Raw genomic sequence first — 18948 nt, forward strand, 5'->3', positions numbered from 1 at the left:
AAAAAACTTTTGTGTGCTAGAACTTACCTAGAAAGTTCATCATGTATGTGCAGCATTCCTTCCCTTCCCCAGCAGTACCAGCTACATGAGGTGGTTCTGTGTTTTCATAACTCTTGTTCTTTTGCTGATGAGCTGACCTACCTCTCCCCCCAACCAATCTAATAAATTTTCGGTGGTTCCTGCTGGTTGTCAGTAAAAACACACAGGAGTCAAGGAAATGTTTTTTTTTAAGACTTTTTTTTTTGGTTTGTTTTTAAAGAAACTGCATACATCATCAGAGACAAACAATAATTTAAATACCATGCAGTTTCTGTCTGTACAAAACCTAGGCCATAGAGCTCCAGTTTAATTTGTATCCTATTTACATTGTCTTCCTCATACAGCCGTCGTCTGTTAAAGCAGAACACGGGAGCGCGCTCCGGTAAAAGACAAACTATGTACAGACACCCAGGAAGCAACCAGAGGAAAGAACCATGTGGGGGATCAACAGACAAATGGGAGGAAAAGTCGTCTAAGGTGACCTTCGCCCACTGACTGTGCACGGGGGGAGCCTGAAGTTCCATTCACCGAAGCACACAGCACGGTTTTCATTCGGCAAGTATAAATACACGTTCATAGGCAGGAGAAAAATAAGCTCAGAGATTTTCATCACATCCACCGTCACATCGTTTGGTTTCTCTAATCTGACATAAAGGCTAAAGTTTTACAGAGCTTTGAGGGCCTTTGGGGAGGAATAGGTCAGCGATTTCCAAGGAGCAGGTAGGCCCATGGCAGTCTCCTCAGTCCTGGATAGGGTGGGGACCTCGGGCAGTGTTTGACTGATCAGAGGGAAACGTTTTGATTTGAGAAATCTCAGGTTGTTCTTGTGCTAATGCAAATGACAAAAAGCTCAAACTAGCTTTTTCAGAAAAAAAGGCGCACTGTAAACCAGCCAGCCTACCTTTTTCCCACCTCACCCCCCACCGCCATATCAAATTGTCATTTTGGAAAGAAACACATTTTTTTTCAGTTGTTTTAACAATGTGGCAAAAAGGAAATTTGGATAGATTTCTGTAAACACCTCAAGATTTCAAGAAAGGAAAGACAGCAGAAGGTCCTTCCTGTGACCTACAGAGGTTGCTGAGCCACTTCCAATGGTCTCGGGAGAGCCCAGCTTGGGGCAGTGACACGGGAGGGGCACCCTTCAATTTGTAGGGAGTTACTTCCGGAAAAAGCTACTCTGCAGGAGCAGCAGAAACTGTGTTCAGTTTCTTTCACGTGCAAAGTGGCTGCAACAATGGGGCACTTGGGGTGGGAACCCGGAACCCCTGGCAGGCGGGCTGCAGGGAACTGGACTGAGGCATCATGTTCCCAAGACACTGAAAGGCCCGGAACCCAGGCCAGCAGAGAAGCCCCTGGCCTGTGTGGGAGGCGTCCAGGCAGGGGAATGAGGTCCCTTAGGACTCGCTCTTGGGCCAGGAGAAGGCTGACCATCATAACACTAGAAGCCCAGGCTCAGACCCTGGCCAAGGTGGGCACCTCCAGGAAAACGTGCCCATGTAGAGGGGTTACACGGAAGAGCCCCGCATCCTTCACCACACCATCTGCACATTCAAACGTCAGTAAGTCTTTTGGGAAGACACTGTTTACAGCCACGCTAAAATCCTGGCCACGTTTTCCCTGAACAACGCCTCTACTCACAGCGGTTAACTATCCGGATTCAACATTCAAAGAGAGGAAGGGGGTGACGCGTCCCAGGGCTGGGCGCCAGGCGCTGTGAGGAAAGCGTGTGCCAGCCTGGCACTGGCCAGTGGGCACCGCCTGGAACACCGCCGGAGCTCCCCTGCCAGGTGCATGGTGACACCACCCCGGGGAGCCATGAGGGCCAGCAGAGAAGGAGCCCGCCCTCACCTGTGGTGATGGCGGGGCAGCCCCAGGGTAATGTGATCCCACGCGGCTTGGGGTGGGAACTGGTTACCTCTTTTTTTTTTTTTTTTTTTTGGTGAAGGCCAAGCTGGAATCCTTCTAAAGCCTGGGCCTGTGTGGTAGGGCTCCAGCCATCACCGGGAGAGCTGGTGGAACAACCAAGATCACAGCAGGAGGCCAGGCGGAGCTTCACAGCCATAGCCCGGAGGGGAAGGAAGTAGCTCGGGTGGCCTCCTACGGAGAGCGGTCAGGGTCTGGAGGGGTCCCTCCTCTGCCACACCCTGTCACTGTTCTCCTGTGATCACAGGTGAGGAGGATGGACAGAGATCCGACCTCTGTCACCCTCACCAGCCTCCAGAGGGGGAGGAGGGATGCTCCCTGGAGAAGCAGGTACCTCCTGGTGGGCGGGGCCGGTGCCTGCCCCGACGCTGGGGCTTCTGCACGGACACCTACGGGCGTGGCCAGCCTGGAAGGGTCTCTGGTAGTTGTGGAGGACCTGCTGGGGGCAGCCAGCCGTTCAGGAATGGATCCTGGCCTGGTCCTCAACTCAGAGGCCGTTAAAGGCCCGGCCACCCGGTCCCCAGCCCTGGGGTACATGCAGAGAGAATGAACATCAGCCAGGCGGTTGGTCACCCCAGCCTGGGTACCTTCCACAGCGGCATTACGATCGCACACATGATGCCACTCAGATAGCAGAGGCTGCTGGCATGCGTAAGATCCCCCGTGACTCTGGGCTCGTCTAACGACAGCCTTCCCCTGCGACACCAGAGCTTCCTGGAGGGCAGCTGGCTCGGCCCGAGGGGACAGGACAGGCACTCGTGCCTGCCTTCCGCACCTGGAGCGCACGCACTCTGAGGCCAGCCCGGCGACCACAGGCTCCCCGGGGAAGGGCTCTCCCCGTAGTTCACCGCGTGGGTGGTGCGGCCTCCTTCAGCAGCCTCCTCCGGTCGGGCGCCACCCCTGGGCCGCCTGCTTCTGCACAGTCGTCCCACGACAGATCCACCGGCTCGGTATTCTCTGGACTCAGGGGACAGACACTTTGGCGGTACAGGCTCGAGGGAGCCTCAGCGAACGCGGTACCTGCCGGCCTGAGGCCCAGGGCCGCTTTGAGCGCGGGCAAGTCTTCGGTGCCCCCGGCCCGGGACGGGGCACGGGCCCTTATCTTCGGCAGCGCCGGCAGCCATAACCATCGCGTTTTTGCAAGCAGAATCCTGTGTTTCCTTTTCTTTTTCTTCTTCTTTTTAAAAAAAGGCAGTTCATAAGATTTACATCATAATGGGGAAGTGAATAAATACCAGCACTTATGGTTCTTATAAATTTATGTTTTGAAGACAGCATAGCACTCAAGAGGAATTCGACTGTTAAGGTCGGTGAAACCTAGGAATACAAAACAACTCAGTCAGGACCCAGCGGCTGCCCATGGTGTCGGACCTGACAAGGCCAAGCTCTCCAGCCTCCATCCTTGTTTGTGACAGCCACAGGGAGGCTTAAATCTCCAACCAAAGGCAAATAAATCTCCACAGGACCCCTGGAGAACTTGAGGCCCATCCAGTGCACCCCTGGTTTTGGAGTTTAATCTGGAGCTCCCCAGGGGGGCCGCAGCCCAGGTAAGGAATCAGCAGCAAGGCGGGGACCCCCAAGCTCCTGTCCCCGAGTCAGGCACTCAACGTTCAACCAAGGAGAGAGGCAGGAGGAGGGAGCTGACAGCCTGTCACTAACCAGCCCCGTGACCTTGTGCAAGCCCCTCCAATCTGTCTGCTTCAGTTTCACCAAGAAGCACCACACAGGACTGTCTGGAAAAAGGACACCGAACGGCAGGCGTGACCCCCACCTGGAAGTACCACGAGGATCTGGTACCCTGGCCTGGTTTGGTCTCTGCTGTAATCAGCAACGACCTTTCCTCCTCAGCTTATGTTTTCATAAATACCCATTCCGTCGTGGTCTGGCACTCAGCAGATCTTTAGGCTGCAGGCTCTGAGAAGGCTGCATTCAGCCCAGACCTCGCACACACTCCTCTACTTTCAGTAACCACGGTGGAACCTGGATCCCTCCACGTGGATCTTTCTTTTATCTTCCCCCCTCACCACACCCACCACTGCCCAGCACTTGTCCTCCAGAAATGGCGAGGATAGTTCAGTTCAGGGGTAAATATTATAATTTGAAGCGGGAAAGAAAAAAAAAAGAAACCTCTTGACACTAACCTTGTTAAATGCCTACTCAACTCGTGAACTTCCATTTCAGTGCTTTTAAATTCGTTCAGCTCCTTCCGAATGGCAGCCTAGAAGAAAGAGAAGCCCGTGAGTGTGCGGAGGAAGCAGACAGCTCACCTTCTATTTTATTCCTGAAAACGTCAGGAAACCTCTTCAACAAAGTCAGACAGGTGCGTAAAGTAGAGTCTCACCACTGGGAGAAAGAGTCACCCTGAGATACTCTTTAAAAAGTGGAAGTGTTAGTCACTCGGTTGTGTCCAACTCTTTACACCCCTGTGGACTGTAGCCCACCAGGCTCCTCCTCTGTCCATGGGATTTTCCAGGTAGGAATACTGGAGTGGGTAACCATTCCCTTCTCCAGGGGATCTGCCTGACTCAGGGATCGAACCCAGGTCTCCTGCATTGCAGGCAGATTCTTTACCATCTGAGCCACCAGGGAAGCCTCTTTAGAACCTACGAAGAATCCCCTCCCCCCCAAATCTAAGATACAAACAGTTCGATTTGGGGTTCTGCCCGGAGCTGTTCATCCGGGCAGCAAGAGGGCCCGTCCACCTGGCCCACATCCTGGGGTCCCTGGTGCACACTGAAAGGTCAGCCCCTGGTCTTGCTGTGGTGGATCTAAGCTCAGAATGCACAGTGACACCTCAGGATGGGTCCTTCCAGAGCTGGTGGGTCAGAATCCCCCAACCAAATTAAGGGAAGGAGTGTGGCCCGTCCCCGGAGCCTGCCTGCCAGGCCATCCGCCTCCAGTGCCCACCCGGGCACCTCAGCTCTGCTCCTGGGCTCTGCGCAGGCTCCCAGCAGCGTGCTAGAGACCCAGCGCTTGGTCGCGAGGCCTGGGCAGCCCTCCCCACCCCTCTCACTTTGTCGGCAGCGGTGAGGCGGGTCCAGGGCTTGTCGGCCCTGCGGTCATAGTCCTGAGCGTCGGCCACCTCCACATAGTCGCTGAAGCGGATAAGGATCTTCCTTTCCCGAAGCTCCTCCACTGTGGGCCTCTGGCTGAGCTGCGGGAGAGAGAGAGACATGGACGCGGTCAACCAGCCACGTTTTAGATCACTTGGTCCACCCGTGAGTGTACATGTGAGAACCCGAGGTGGAGAGGCGCAGCTGACGCATCACACACCAGTGAGGGCAGGGCCCCGGGGACCCAGGGCTCCGGATTCCTGGACCTGGGGCTTCTCCAGACTCTCTGAAGGAGTTGACTGTCTCGTGAGCCGCCTCCAGGACTATTCAGACAAGCGGCCAGGCTGCGGAACAACACTGCAGCGTGTCTCTCTGTGTGGGTGTGGTGGGTCTTCCCACATGTACCTGCCTTTCCCACCAGGTGAACCGAAACCGTACACAACAGGTTTGTATTATTCTGGATTCGTGAACTGACCTGTGTGTCAAATTTAGTGCTCTCTGCAAGATGGGTTTGTAATCTTTGTGTTTTAGACACAAAAAAGTACGTGCAAACTCTGGGGTGTGCAGGAATTAGGAGTGTGTTGATTTACGCGACCATGGAGACCCTGCCCCTCACTAGCTCAGTAGAAAGGTGCGCCCAAAGGCAGAGCGAGGCCGCGTTGATGCTGAGGAAGACTTGGGACGGGTTCTCTAGAGGAGTCTGCGGTGAAGGAATGAAGCAAGTGAGGCATTTCACCATCTCCCCTGTCACCTGCTGGCATCCTCCCTTTGAACTTTCACAACTCGAGGCCGACGTTTCTATTATCTCTTCCTGTCACTAGGTTTATTTCTTCTGGAGCAACACAGTTGCTCTCTCTCTAGGAGGCTGTCAATTCATGTTCAGCCAATGTTATTTAAAAGCAAATTTTCTCTAAGCCTTAGACTGTGTTTAATTCTATTAATAGAAGATGCGGTCAAATAGAATCTTAGCACAAAGGCCTATGAAACAAACACATGCAAGCAAATCCAAACCACCTCTGGATGTTCTGACTCTCTATCTTATGCAGCTGCCATACACCTTAGGCTGGTGCCAGAATGTTCCAGCTTGCTACCAACTGGCCTATAATGGAAGAACATAATTAGATGACTGCCTGGCCGGCACTGAACAGAAAGAATGGTGACACCGACTGCCAGGCTCCAGATGGGACCCAAGCAGCCTGCTGCTACCCCTCAGCCAAGGGAGGAGAGACCTGGGGATCACAGGTGTGTTGGGTGTGATTGGTCCCCAGTCTGGACGCTGCAGCTCCCCCTCCGAGTGGCTCCTGTCTCTCCTGGTTTCCCAGGCATTTTGGTGTCGGCGGTGGCCTCTTGCAGGAAACCCAGAGGTTTCCCGGGCTCGATGGTCAGGGTTTGCTGTCAGCAAAAATGGGGGTCTATCCTGACTCAGAAATGAGTGCAGGGAGCTTCATAGTGTCATTATAATACAAAGAGCCATTTACCATAATACGCTCAGTTGTGTCCTACTCTTTGCAACCTCATGGACTGTAGCCCACCAGGCTCCTCTGACCATGGGATTCTCCGAGCAGAATACTGGAGTCGGTAGCCATGCCCTCCTCCAGGGGATCTCCCCGACCTAGAGATCTAACCGGGTCTCCTGCATTGGCAGGTGGATTCTTTACCATCTGAGCCAATTGAGTACTTCATTATCATGATAAATGCCTGTCTGCATTATAAAGACTCCTACTCACAGCCCCAGTTTTTGTTTCCGATTGGTGAGGTTTACCCTGGGGTGCCAGACAAACAGTACCGTTTGTTCAGTGTGCCATGCAAGCATGGAATTTCTAATTTAAATTTCTGGAAATCATGGTCTGGATTTTGCTCATAGCCTGTCTATGGTAGAGTCTGGAGTGAACAGAAATCTAGAGATTGGCTCTGAAGGTAAGGGACTCTTTTTCATGCCTGAATCTGATGGGGATGAGGAACTGGGCCCAGGTGCTACCAGGGAATGAGCGAGGAGGGCCCTGGGTTTTCCTGCTGGGAGAGTCTGACTAACCACCACTGGGATTCAGTCATGAGCAAGGGCTCACAAGCCTAGCCATGTGGGCTGAGGAGAGGCGCTTTTGGCTCACGACTGGCTCTCACGACTGGCTCACTTCCAGGTAAAGTGAACCCAGGTTACCTGCCTGGATGCTAAGGAAACAGTCTCTGCAGCCAGAGTTGGTTTTCCAGGAATGACGGGCTGCAGAGGTTGGCAGCATTATGTTTCCATCTACGAAAGTGTCAGTTGCAAACGCTCAACAAAAGGGTACACGTCAAGACCCTAATCCCACTACTAATACAACCCGACCCAGGTAAAGTTCTTCCCTGCCTGCCTTCCAGCCAGCCTCCCTCCCTTCTTCTCATCCATCCATCAGGCTAGCTAGCAATTTTTTGGAAGTGGAAAACAGGCACCTACTAAAAGATGAAGCAATGATTTTTTAGGTTTGTCTCAATTTGGCAGAAGAGAATGCCTGGTCTGTGGCGATCAGCATCCGCTACTGTGTTTTCTTTTTCTCAGGTCTTGACAGAAGGATATGGAGGCAATCCTGGGGCTGAGGGAAGGTATGCCCGCCCCATCCTGCCCCCCGACCTCTGGCATCTGGTCTTGCTGCAATAAAGGCTCCTGAGGAGCAGAATGTGTCCAGGGCCAGGAGGTGGTACAGATTCCCTACCAGCTGCCAGGCCCCACACCTCTGTTCACAGAGCCAGATGTGAAAGCTACTTTCGGTCTCTCCCTTATAAAAAGCAGCCTAGCCCTTCCCTCAAGCTCATTATCTCTAATTCCCCGAGCCAGTCCCAGGGGATGGCAGATGCTGAAATTACAAGGCACTTTTCCTGGGAGAAGAGAGAGGTAACTGGGAGGAGGAAGAGGCATTTATCTTGAAGACTTGCAAGAACTATGGGTATTTGGGGACCCCACCCCCTCGCTCTCCCAGGGGAGATGGTGTGGGAGGAAACCCTTTTCTCTCACCCCTTCCTGCCAAATTATGCAGTTAGTCAAGTTTTCCCCTGCAAGATCATATACTTTTTTTTTTTTTTCCAAAGAGAATTAACTTCATGTCCAAATCTTTCCGTATTACTAGCTTTTAGCAAGAAACCCTCACGTTTAGGAGAATTGGGGGTGGGTACCAGCCGTCAACTCCCATGAACACTGCAAAAATCTGATTAAACGTTTGTTTCTGAAGGTCTAGACCTTTCTGTATCAGAAACATGGGGTCATTACCAGTCTCCTTTTGATACCCTCATCATTTCAAGGACCCACTTAGAACAATCTAATACACCTCTCCTGGTCCCCTTCGCTGCTCAGTCTCAGGAAACAGGGTGCCCTGCGTCCAAAGGCTAGGTGATCGTAAGGATGTAAGAACCAGACCTGGACCAGGGTGAGGGCACCTGGGTGAAGTGAGGGCCCGAGCTCTTGTTGTAGTTTCCCACCAGGGCACACCAGCTCGTCACCGGCTCTCAGGCCCTTGCTTATCTTACTCCTTTTAACTGGGATGGCCTTTGGCTTGTCACCAGATGTTTGGGGTGCTCCAAGGGGGAGAAAGCGTTGAGAAACAAATCATCACCTTAGTAACTGGTATGATATTTCAGGATCTCTGAATTTCTTCCGTTGCATAAAATGTCCATGGAGAAAAACCATTAATAAAAACTTTAAAAATTAATTTTGATGTGCCTCTGAACTGTCTTTAAGCTTTGAGTATCTTTCTCTCAAGATGGTCACTGTAGGAGAGTGATTAAAAACACTCTAGTCAGACAGAATAAAGTGTTTTCTGTGCCATCAATTATTAAATTTCTCAACATCCCCCAAGAATAGCCTCAAATAAAGAGCTTCGTATCAAAGAGGTTACTCCAAATTAGATCTGCCTGTGGGTCTACATTGCATTGCCAAGCCATCTATTTTGGGGGTTTTTATGGAAAAATATATGTAAATTCTATCTTCCTGAATTTTATCTAAGTGCTTTTCAAACATCTCCATTCGTTTATCAATATATTTGACATTTTCCTAATTAATTGGATTTAGCATAATAGTTCTTGGGTAGTAGGTCAGGAGCAGTATCGGGAGATAAGGAAAACTCGCATTTTCCAGGGTCATAGCAAATAACTGATACATTTTGAACTACTGATGTTGATAGTGAATTTCCACTTGAGAGATGGGATTACAGTGAATTTGTACCACAGAATATTTACTGTAACTGCAAATATAATACACCTGCCATCAAGTTGCTTGGAGGGGTAGGCCGCTGTCACAAAATGAAGCAACCTAGGATGTCACCAGCCACCAGGACCGAGGGTTGTGAAGCTGTGACCACTGGCCCCTGGAGAGTCGAGAGAGCCATGTGTCCTGACACCCGAGGAATGGAACCACTGATGTCACCTCCAACAGGCCAGGCAGTGGGCAAGGCCCACACCCAAGGGGCGGGCAGCCTCCTGTCCCAGCCCCGTTGGCACAGAGAACCCTCTCACCTTTCGAGTTAACCTCCTCTTGATCTCTCTCTTCTCCTCTTGTTCCTCTTGTTCATTCCGAGCTGAAAGAAATGAAGAAGCTTTAGGTTTTGGTTGCAGTGTCCCACAAGGATGCGCCCTCTGAACCTCCGCAGGTTCTAGGCCAAGCAGCTCACAGTCTCAGGAAGAGAGTTCCCCGCCCGGACCGCAGCCACCCTTCTGCTCCTGGGGACACTCTCCAAGTGCCTGCACTGTTTCAAACGGGTGAGCAGGTCGACCTTACTTCGCTTTCTTCACGTCACTTGGGGTTCCTTCCGAGTCTGCAGGCAGAGATGCTGGATCAGGAGGTGGGTCCTGAAAGAGTGGGTGCTGCTCACAATGACAGGCGCGTCCTCGGAGCGGGGAGGCGCCCTTCTCTGCACAAGACCTGGGCCTCGCTCAGCTCTGCCTCAGGCCTCACAGTGACCTAAGGGGTCTCATTATGAGGTGGTCCGGGGCACCCAGTGCCCCGCCTGGAAGGAACAGAGGCCAGACCCCCACAGAAACAACACGAGGCGCAGCTGACGCCAAACAGAGGCTGGATCTGCAAAACGCTCACCTTTCGCAAGCACTGATTCCATCAATTCTTTGACTCTTCCAAGAAGTCCACAGAGCACGTGGGCGGCCATAGTGTGGGGTACAACAGCCTGCATGTCGACTTCTAAGGAGCGTCTTAGAGCAGACTTGAGAGCTTAAACGTTCTCAGCACAATGTGGGGGGTGACTTAGCATTAGGTGTGTGCAGGTAAGAGGGTCTGGGGAAAGGAGCAGAGACGTGGTGGACAGAGAATGTGGGCACATCTAAGTAACCGGATGACGTGGGTACCTCACTTTCCTCCCAGGCCTTGGGATGGAAGGCCGGATCGCAGCCCAGTACTGTCTGACTCGAGGAAAACCATGAACATCAGACTGGGCCCAGTGCCCCTGCGTCTCGTCTACTGAACTGAGGATGACTTCAGACACAGGCCACCATGGAGACTTGACTCCGGCGCTGTCTGCATCGGGAGGGCCCGTTTGAAAGCACTGATGTAAATGATGTTTCCGTAGAGTCAGATCTTTAAAAGTGTGACCCCCTCGTGCCTAGAAGTGGGGTTCCCCCGCCCCTCCTTCCAGCAACCGCAACCCTGAGCCAATTCACACTGCAAGTGGCATTGCCTCCCACCAGGAGGAACAAGGATGAGTCAGAGCACGACTCAGGCCTTCGCGAGACACCCCCAGGGACACGCTGTGGCCACGCTGACCACCTATGAGGATCAGGATCGTGAACGGGGCAGCACCAGAAACGCCCACATCCGGCCCTCGGCTGAGGTCCCCAGGGGTCCCCGCGGTCCCAAACCCCACACCAGAGCGCCCTCCTTTGAATTGAAAGGTCCTCCCTCCCCTTCCAGAGTTCCTTTGAAAAATGTGAATTTCTTCAGGATTAAAAACCCATTCAACTAGTCAGCCATTACCACCTTTGTATGAATGAATCTCTCCGAGATAAACTGGGAGGCAGCCAGTTAGACCCAGAAGAAGGGTGTCCCCACCCCCACCACCGACAGTGCATTTGTGGATGGGAAGGAGGACAGACGGAAAGGTCTAGAGTGGATGGTGAGTGCCCAGGAGGCAGCTCGAGGGCACTGGGTTAAAATGGACAGACTCACAGCGTATTAGAGCCCGCAGCGGCCCAGGAGACCACCTAGGTTACTGCTCTTTGGCTTGGAAATTGACAGACAGGCCCAAGGGAACTGAGGGGCGAGCTGCACACTCCAGGGCTAATACGTTAGACACATGGTCCAGCTCTTTCTCTTGCTCAAACACACTGCCTCTTCCCAATCCGATTTTGCTTGGGGGCCAGCCCTTACTGGTTACTTGCCTCGGACTCCACTTGGGGGCCTCCTCATCCTACAGGCCCCCTCCTGGGCCATGAAAGTCAGCACCCTGCCCTCTCATCTCCTACATGTGTTCCTGAGGTCCCTCTGATGGGTGGGGGCCCCAACCTATCACCAGTGGCATCTAGACCTTTAGTTCAAAGCCATTTACAAAGTCAGGGTCATGAATTCTCAGGCAGTGGGTACCAAGACAACCCCATTAGGCAAGTGGAAAAAGGGAGACCAGGAAAAGACCTCGAGGTCATCACTGCCGCCACCACCAGACAGCTCATTGTGTGCTCAGACGGGCCTGATGTCTCACTGGCTGCCCCCAGTGGAGCAAGTACCACCCACAGGGCCGGGCAGGTGGGGGCTCTCAAAACTCCAGCACCGCCCCCAACCCCAGGCTGCCCACGCTGGTGGCCCACCCTCCTTCAAACTTAGAGACATGCTGCCTCCCGTGATTGAAAGCCCAGATGATAATTCTCAGAATACACCATTTGAGGGTATCTTCTGATGCCACAAAACAGTTTTTGTTTCACAATCACAATCGATTTTAAAAAAGAAAAAACCCTATTTCAGAAAACAAAGTTTCAGAATGTGGGAGAAAGCAAAGAACCAGCAGGAAAAATAAATCTCCTTTCCAAAAAGTTTTGAAACTGCAAAGTGACGACCCTGTTTGAATTTGGTCAGTGGTCCTTCAGTTTGCAGCTATTCAAACAGGACATGATGGAAGAGGCCAGAGAATGAAAGGGAACCATGGGAGTAGCTGGGCGCTCTTTGCTCCCCTGAACCTGAGCCCATAGGCTTACGCAACACAAGCAGCCACCTCTACGACCCCAGCATCTTTCTGGAGGGTGAGAAGAAAGCAACTTGAGGGCCTGCTCATCGTCTATCAGGGATCTGGGCAGATGAGACTCAGGAGCTGGTGCCTAGGGAGCCAGGTGAGCTGGGGACTCCCTGCCTTCTCTTTCCAAATCCTCTGTCCCCGCCGACAGAAGCACGCATCTTCTGAAACCTGAACAAGTCCCCAGAAGGGTTCAGCTTCTTCACAAGTAAGAGTCGGGTTAGGGACCGAGGTACAGTGTAACCCGCCAGAGCACAGTCCTTCAGCCAACCACCGAGGCGTGTGAGGCGGGTGGCGGGGCCGAGGAAGGAGCAAGCATGCTCACTGGATCTCTGAGTTTAGACATCAGTGGCCACCTGTTTGTTCTTCCCTCTGATGTGGACGATTTTTAGCGGGTCAGGTATCAAGTGGGGACAGAAAGGGAGACACAGAAGCCAAAAGTTTCCCCAACCAGGGAAGTCATCTGAAAGAGTTCTCAATCTGTTTCGGCTCAAAGTAAACTCTGGAGAAACTCTGAAAGGCACCCCTGGGTTAGGAAGAACATAATCATATACGCAACCTCCTAGAGATCTGGGGAATAGATGAGGTGCCCTGAGGCCCGAGGAAGGTCAGGGCTGAAGGTGCCACCCTGGAGGGGCGAGGGAGTGGCCATAGCCGAGAGCAAGGGGCAGGATGTGGGTGCAGGTACAGCGCGCAGGGGGGATGCTCTGGGCCACACCCCGCACCCCAACAACACAGCCTTCCCAGGGGAAACTCAACAGCCAGCCCCACGACACTGACCAAGTCGCAGGACCACAGTGAGGAAGGCAAGAAAAGTAAAATCAAGAACGCTTTTGTTTGGTTGTGGTGGAAATACCCAGTCACCCATGCAGAGGCCTCACGTGACTCGTGTGTGTGTGTCGGGGGGGGGCGGGTTGTGCGCGCTTTGTAAAACTGCATAGATCATATTTCTCTTCTGGAGAGAGAAAGGGATGGGTGTGTGGGGAGAAAGGGTCTGAATTAAACTAAAAACATCTGTTGACCATCTAGAGGGCAGTGCTGATGAGAGTATCCTGCAATGAAGCAGAGAGGTTTTATTTTTCAACTATTGAATATCTCCCCCCCTAAATTGAGGAATGCTGGTTTGTGTCTGTGAGATGATTTCTTTTAGCATTTTTAAAACAAATATTTTAAGCACCACATGGATTTTCTCTACACACTCAAATTATCTGTGTCCTAAACCAAACAAGAAGCTCGTTCATTTTTTTTCTGTCCACAGATGAGAGTGACAGTGAGACTTTCTGGAAAGACAGCTTCAGTAGCTACTCCAGCAGCTGGCTACGGGAGGCCCAAGACGAGGCCAGAAAGGATTTCCACTGGAAAATGCTTTCTTAGACTTTCAACTGACTGCTCAGAGGGAGGGGGGATTTTATCAGCAGCAGCCAGCTGCAGCAGAAAGTCATATCCTCTGGTTCTAGTTTTCAAATGGCTATCTGCCCTATTTTAGCCATCAGTATCATATTTGCGATTTCTAAGCCAATTTGACTTTAAAGGCAACCCCAGCTCTCATTTAACAAGAAGTTATCTTGCTTGAACTTTCCAGCTTCTCTGACTCTGCAGCCCACTCAAGGGCAGGCTTTTTCTTGGAGACCCTGAGCTCCTCATGAACCAAGTAGATTCGAAGTTGCTTTCTCTGTGAGGAGGCTGTCTCGGGGGGTCTAACACACAGGGGTGAAGCCTCCAGCACCAGTGAGAGTCTCGATCCTTTCCACACAAACACACGGGAGAAGTCCAGTGGCTTGCTGTGATATACCATAACCAAAGCGATCATGAAACCTCAGCGTTTGCCATGGGCTCTGTCACTTACGTTTCAAAATGTTCCTCTGCTCCAGCTCCTCCGCAGTCGGCCTCTGGCTCAGTCGCCTGCGGAAAAAATCCAGGCAAAGTTTTTGGACCATGTCATAGCCTCCCTGGGTCATTAATCTCCCCGGCCGTCGCAGATGCAGGAGGCAGAGGCAGAGGCTGGGGTGCCTGTTCCATCCTGTGCTCTCAGAGACTGACGCTCACCACCAACGTCGCCTCAGTTCCTCAATTTCAAGCCCAGGAAAGCCACTCGATGTGATGTCACGTGGAGCTGACCCTCCTCCCTCCGGCGGCCCCTCCCCTGCCCTGCTCCCCCGGCCTCCAGGCCCGTGAACTCTCATCACAGAAGTCTCATTCTTTCGCTGGGGCCTCCTAACTTTGAGATCATGGCCTCTGCCTTTCTCCCCTGACCCTGAGGCTAGAGCTTGCCTCTTGCCATGTCTGTGCAGACTCAAAGTACAAAGAGGCTCATGGCCCCGGGGAGTCGGGAGAGAGCAAGTCTGTCTGCAGAGAACAATAGCTGCTCTTCTGGTCCCCACCCATCGCCACCAGAGCCTCATTAGACACGGGATGACAGATGAAGAGGAAAAGGGATGACACTTGGTGCCGGCATGTAATTTAGCCATAGCAAGTGAGGCGTCACAGCCAGGATGTGAACTGGCTATGATGCAACAGCAGGGGGCGGGGTCGAGCAACAGGCGGGTACCACGCAGGACAGAGACTGGGAAGGACACCAGCGAGCAGACGCTACATGTTGTCAGAGGCGCTTTAGTGGATCTGACTCAAAGGCAAGGAACACAAAAGCAAAAGCAAGCGGGACTACCTCATCCTAGAAAGCTTCTGCACAGCCAAGGAAATCATCATCAAAACAAAGAGGCAACCTACTGAGTGGGAGAAGATAACTGCAGATCATATACCCGACAGGGGGTTAAAATCCAAAATATATCAAGATCTCATACACATCAACAACCAAAAAAACCAAACAACTTGATTAAAAAATGAGCAGAGGAGCTGAACAGACATTTTTCAAAGAAGACACAGGGATGGTCAGCAGGTGCATGAAAAGACGCTCAAATCCGTGACTACCAGGGAAAGGCAAATGAGAACCACAAGGAGGTAACACCTCACACACGTCTGGATGGCTGTCATCGAAGAGACCACATAAAGCAAATGCTGGCAACCGTGTGGAGGAAAGGGGTGGTGGCACCCTGTTGGTGGGAATGTAAACCAGGGCAGCCGTTATGCCAAACGGTATGGAGATTCCTCAAAAAGTCAAGAATGGAACTACCATACGACCCAGCTGTTCCACTCATGGGTCTTTGTCTGAAGAACACGAAAACACAAACTCAAAAAGATATCTGAGCCCCTACGGTCACTGCACTATTATTTACGGTAGCTAAGATATGGAGCCAACCTCAGCGTCCACTGATGGGCGACTGGATAAAGAAGATGTGGCGCATACACAGTGGAATATCATCCAACCATAAAAAGTATGAGACCCTGCATTCATGACATCATGAAGGCAGTATTCTAAGTGAAATGAGTCACACAAACACTGTATGATTTCACTCCTACGTGGAATCTAAAAGACTCCCAAACAAATGAACACACACAGTAAAACAAAAACAAACAGATACAGAGATCAGAATAATGGTTACCGGGGGGAGGGGACTGGGGGCGGGTAGCATGGGGGAAGGGGGTCAACTGTACTGTGACAGGTGGTCACTAGACTTGAGGTGGTGATCGCTCTGCAGTATATACAGATGTTGAATTATAATGCCGTTTGCCTGAAACTTACATTAAAAAAAAAAAAAAGAAAGAGGAGGACTACATGTCCAGATGAAGTTCCAGGAAAGATCACACAATGGGCTTCAGCATCACAGATATGTTGGTATTTTTGAGACTCTTGGAAACTATTTAACAACCCTGCAAATAATTATTCAGTTTTCTGCTTCCCTCATCAGGATGAGGTGTGTGTGAGGTGAGAACTCTGTGGAAGGAGTCTGAGGCCCCCTGAGTCCTTCCAGTAGAACTAAGGGGTAGAAAACAGCGCTGTTCTAGCAGCAGAGGTCATAGTCCCTCCCGAAACATCAGCAACCGGTGTCTAGAGTTGGCAAGATGTTTACACCATGGGGGCTTCCCTGGTGGCTCAGGCAGTAAAGAATCCACCTGCAATGTAGGAGCCTGAGGTTCGATCCCTAGGTGGGGAAGAACCCCTGGAGGAGGGCATGGCAACCCACTCCAGTATTCTTGCCTGGAGAATTCCAGGGACAGAGGAGCCTGGCGGGCTACGCTCCATGGGGTCGCAAAGAGTCAGACATGACTGAGCGACTAACATTTTCACTTACATCTTGGACACTAAGAGCGACACAGATTCAAAATAAAGTCCATGGAGTTGCCAAGTATAACTGTTTTAAACCCAGTGCTCACTGACAGCTGATTCCATGATGCTCCGATATCACTGCCATGTAGGCTGCACACAGGGAGTGGGCCTCAATGCCAGAGAAAGGAGTTTTGATCGGATATCTGTCTTCAAGGTGCTTGGGAGGACCTTGGAGACAGCTGGAAATGGATAATCCCAAAGTGTTCTCAAATTTACAAGAACATTTTAGCATCTATTCTTCATTTTCTAAAACATCCCATGAAGGTATTATTTATCTGCACTGATAAAGGCCAGCTCCTCGAGGTTCTAAATTTGGACTCAACAGTCTTCCCGTCCTTTCTAAAACGGCATTCTCCAACTGCAGCGGGGGAAGCTGAGATTACACAAGTGAGCAAGTCAGTGTCACAGGTCTGGGATGTAACTCCTGACTCCACTTAGAATGAGCTTCTTAGAGGCTCTCCCTCACTTTTCTGTTTATCTTTCTGCCAAATACTAGTTTCTTTTGTAGGTATGCACAGCCACCTTTGTGGGACCGTTTTGGAAAACCAAGGTTTCACAGGAAGCTAGGGTTTGGGGATAGTCTGTTTTGAAGAAGCCCTTCCAGATTCAAGGTGGAGCTTGCACCTTAAAAGTGGGGGTCAGTGTTTTAGAATCTTACGCCCAGAAGTGTCTGCAGAAGGTTCGCTCACTGGCTTGTGCTACGCAGCCCATGTATCCCACGACCAGACGCCTTGCCTGGTTCTTTGCTGGCCTTTCTGCTTTTGTTTTTCTTATGCGTCATGTTTGGACGGGACGAAACAATGAGTGACTGAACTCTAACCAGAGAAAATTCTGCTATTAACTAGGCAGCCTTATCGTTAAATACACATGATTTCAAATGAGGCCCTCTATTTATGTTTCATTTCTCTTGAAAGGGTCTGAGAAAAATATCCAGGCTAATCACACACAGCTATAAAATGCAGCTAAGTCCTCCCAAAGGGCATGTGCTATAATTAGTTGTTTTGACTTTGAAAATGAGATTTGGTAGGAGAATGATATTGTGGCTTAATGACAAAGTGCTAAACAGCTCAGGAGTTAGGGGACCAGGGTTCTACTCCTGGCTCCGCACTGAACCCACCTGGACAAGGTAATGGACCCATTCAACTCTGTGTTTCTCTCTCTACAAACAATAGGAGTAACGGAATAAGCTAATGCTGACTTAACGCCTAAAATGTACAGGCAGGCTCTAAGAAGCACGCATACTAATTCATCTAATCTTCAGGTCAGCCCCTTGAGATAGCACCACCAGCATTTCCACTGTACAAAGCAGGAAACCGAGGCACAGAGAGCTGCATACCTTGCCCTGGCTGGGTGAGGGGATGAGCGTTTCAGATTTACAACATATCACACTGTTTGTTGTACAGAGAATGGGTTGGGAGATGCAAGAGGCAGTCTGAGTAGGAGCCCTGGAGGCTACTGCGCGCCTGGTATTGGATGATAGGCACTTGGGCTAGGCTATGGAGGTGGATGTGCAAGCTCTTTAGGAGTCTAGTTGACAGACCACAGAGACACAGCGTCTGTGGACACTGGGGAAGAAGGAGGTATACTGCCTAGCTCTCAAGTTCCATAACTTACACGGCTCGATGGATGGTTATGCCATTCACTGAGAAGGTGGGGAACACTGGAAGGAAACTGGGGCATTTGAGGATGGGGGGAAGGATAGAAAGGGACAATGAATCTGAGCTTAGACCTGTTGAGTCAGAATGATTGTGCAACGTCACAATGGACGTGTCCAGTAGGCAGCTGGGTCTACTGAGCTCAGCGGAGAGGAGAGGGTCAGGCCAGCGGCAGAAATTTCTGGCTAGTCTGCATAACAGATACTCTCTGAAGCCAGGGGAATGGAGAGAGCACAGCATGAGAAGAGGAGAGGGCCTGGGATGAAGCCTATGGAATTCCAATAATTTAATGCTAAGATGAAGGAAGACAAACCTGCCAGGGAGTCTGAGAGGGTGTTTAATGGAAAGAATCCAGGTTAAGAGGGAGTGGTGGTGACAGTGAGAAGTTAAACATATAAGGAGGGAGAAGGCTCTATGGACAGCGCAGGAGTCCGGGAAGGCAGGAAGGGTTGGGGTTTTAGGGTCAGAAAAGACCTTATCTTTCAGGTGGAGGAGGGACAGCTCTCCGCTGTGGCAGCAGGATGTGGGAAGGAGTGTGATGTACGGAGGTTTGTATGTTTCGTATCAGAATTAAGGGCATTGCCAATTGACAGCTTTGACTTACTCTTTCAAGTTGGACTATAATAAGGATGACTTACAATAGTTTAAAATATTATTTTTCCTTGAAAGGTCTGTCTTTGAACAGAGCCAAACTCACAAAGCAAAGGGATAAAGTCCTAGTTTCAGAATTCATCATCGGAATTTTAGGGGAGTCCCTCGGGCAGCCCACCATCTTTACCAAGTAAAGCACCCATCTGCCTGGTTCCTCTTAAGACCAAGCTTGTGTAGAAGTGTTGGTTAGTAGCAGAGCACAA

General features: G+C 51.1%; 1 protein-coding gene and 1 long non-coding RNA gene across 7 annotated transcripts in view; one reads left to right on the plus strand and one right to left on the minus strand.

The window, feature by feature from the left end:
- Positions 1 to 218: 218 nt before the first annotated feature.
- PHACTR1 (phosphatase and actin regulator 1) overlaps positions 219 to 18948 on the minus strand; it is a 527559-nt gene continuing 508829 nt past the window's right edge. For all 6 annotated transcript variants that reach the window (XM_027525394.1, XM_027525392.1, XM_027525395.1 and 3 more), the window contains 5 exons: positions 14061 to 14116; positions 9501 to 9562; positions 4979 to 5119; positions 4107 to 4183; positions 219 to 3282 (listed from right to left, as the gene is read on the minus strand). In XM_027525394.1, coding sequence (XP_027381195.1) covers positions 3267 to 3282; positions 4107 to 4183; positions 4979 to 5119; positions 9501 to 9562; positions 14061 to 14116 — 352 coding nt within the window. In that variant the 3' untranslated portion in view covers positions 219 to 3266. The remainder of the gene's footprint in view (positions 3283 to 4106; positions 4184 to 4978; positions 5120 to 9500; positions 9563 to 14060; positions 14117 to 18948) is intronic.
- LOC113882192 lies at positions 6621 to 8698 on the plus strand. Its single transcript, XR_003508317.1, has 2 exons — positions 6621 to 7348; positions 7555 to 8698. It is a non-coding gene; the product is annotated as an uncharacterized LOC113882192 (long non-coding RNA).

This window comes from Bos indicus x Bos taurus, chromosome 23 (assembly GCF_003369695.1).
Source record: "Bos indicus x Bos taurus breed Angus x Brahman F1 hybrid chromosome 23, Bos_hybrid_MaternalHap_v2.0, whole genome shotgun sequence".
NCBI classification, from domain to species: Eukaryota; Metazoa; Chordata; class Mammalia; order Artiodactyla; family Bovidae; genus Bos; species Bos indicus x Bos taurus.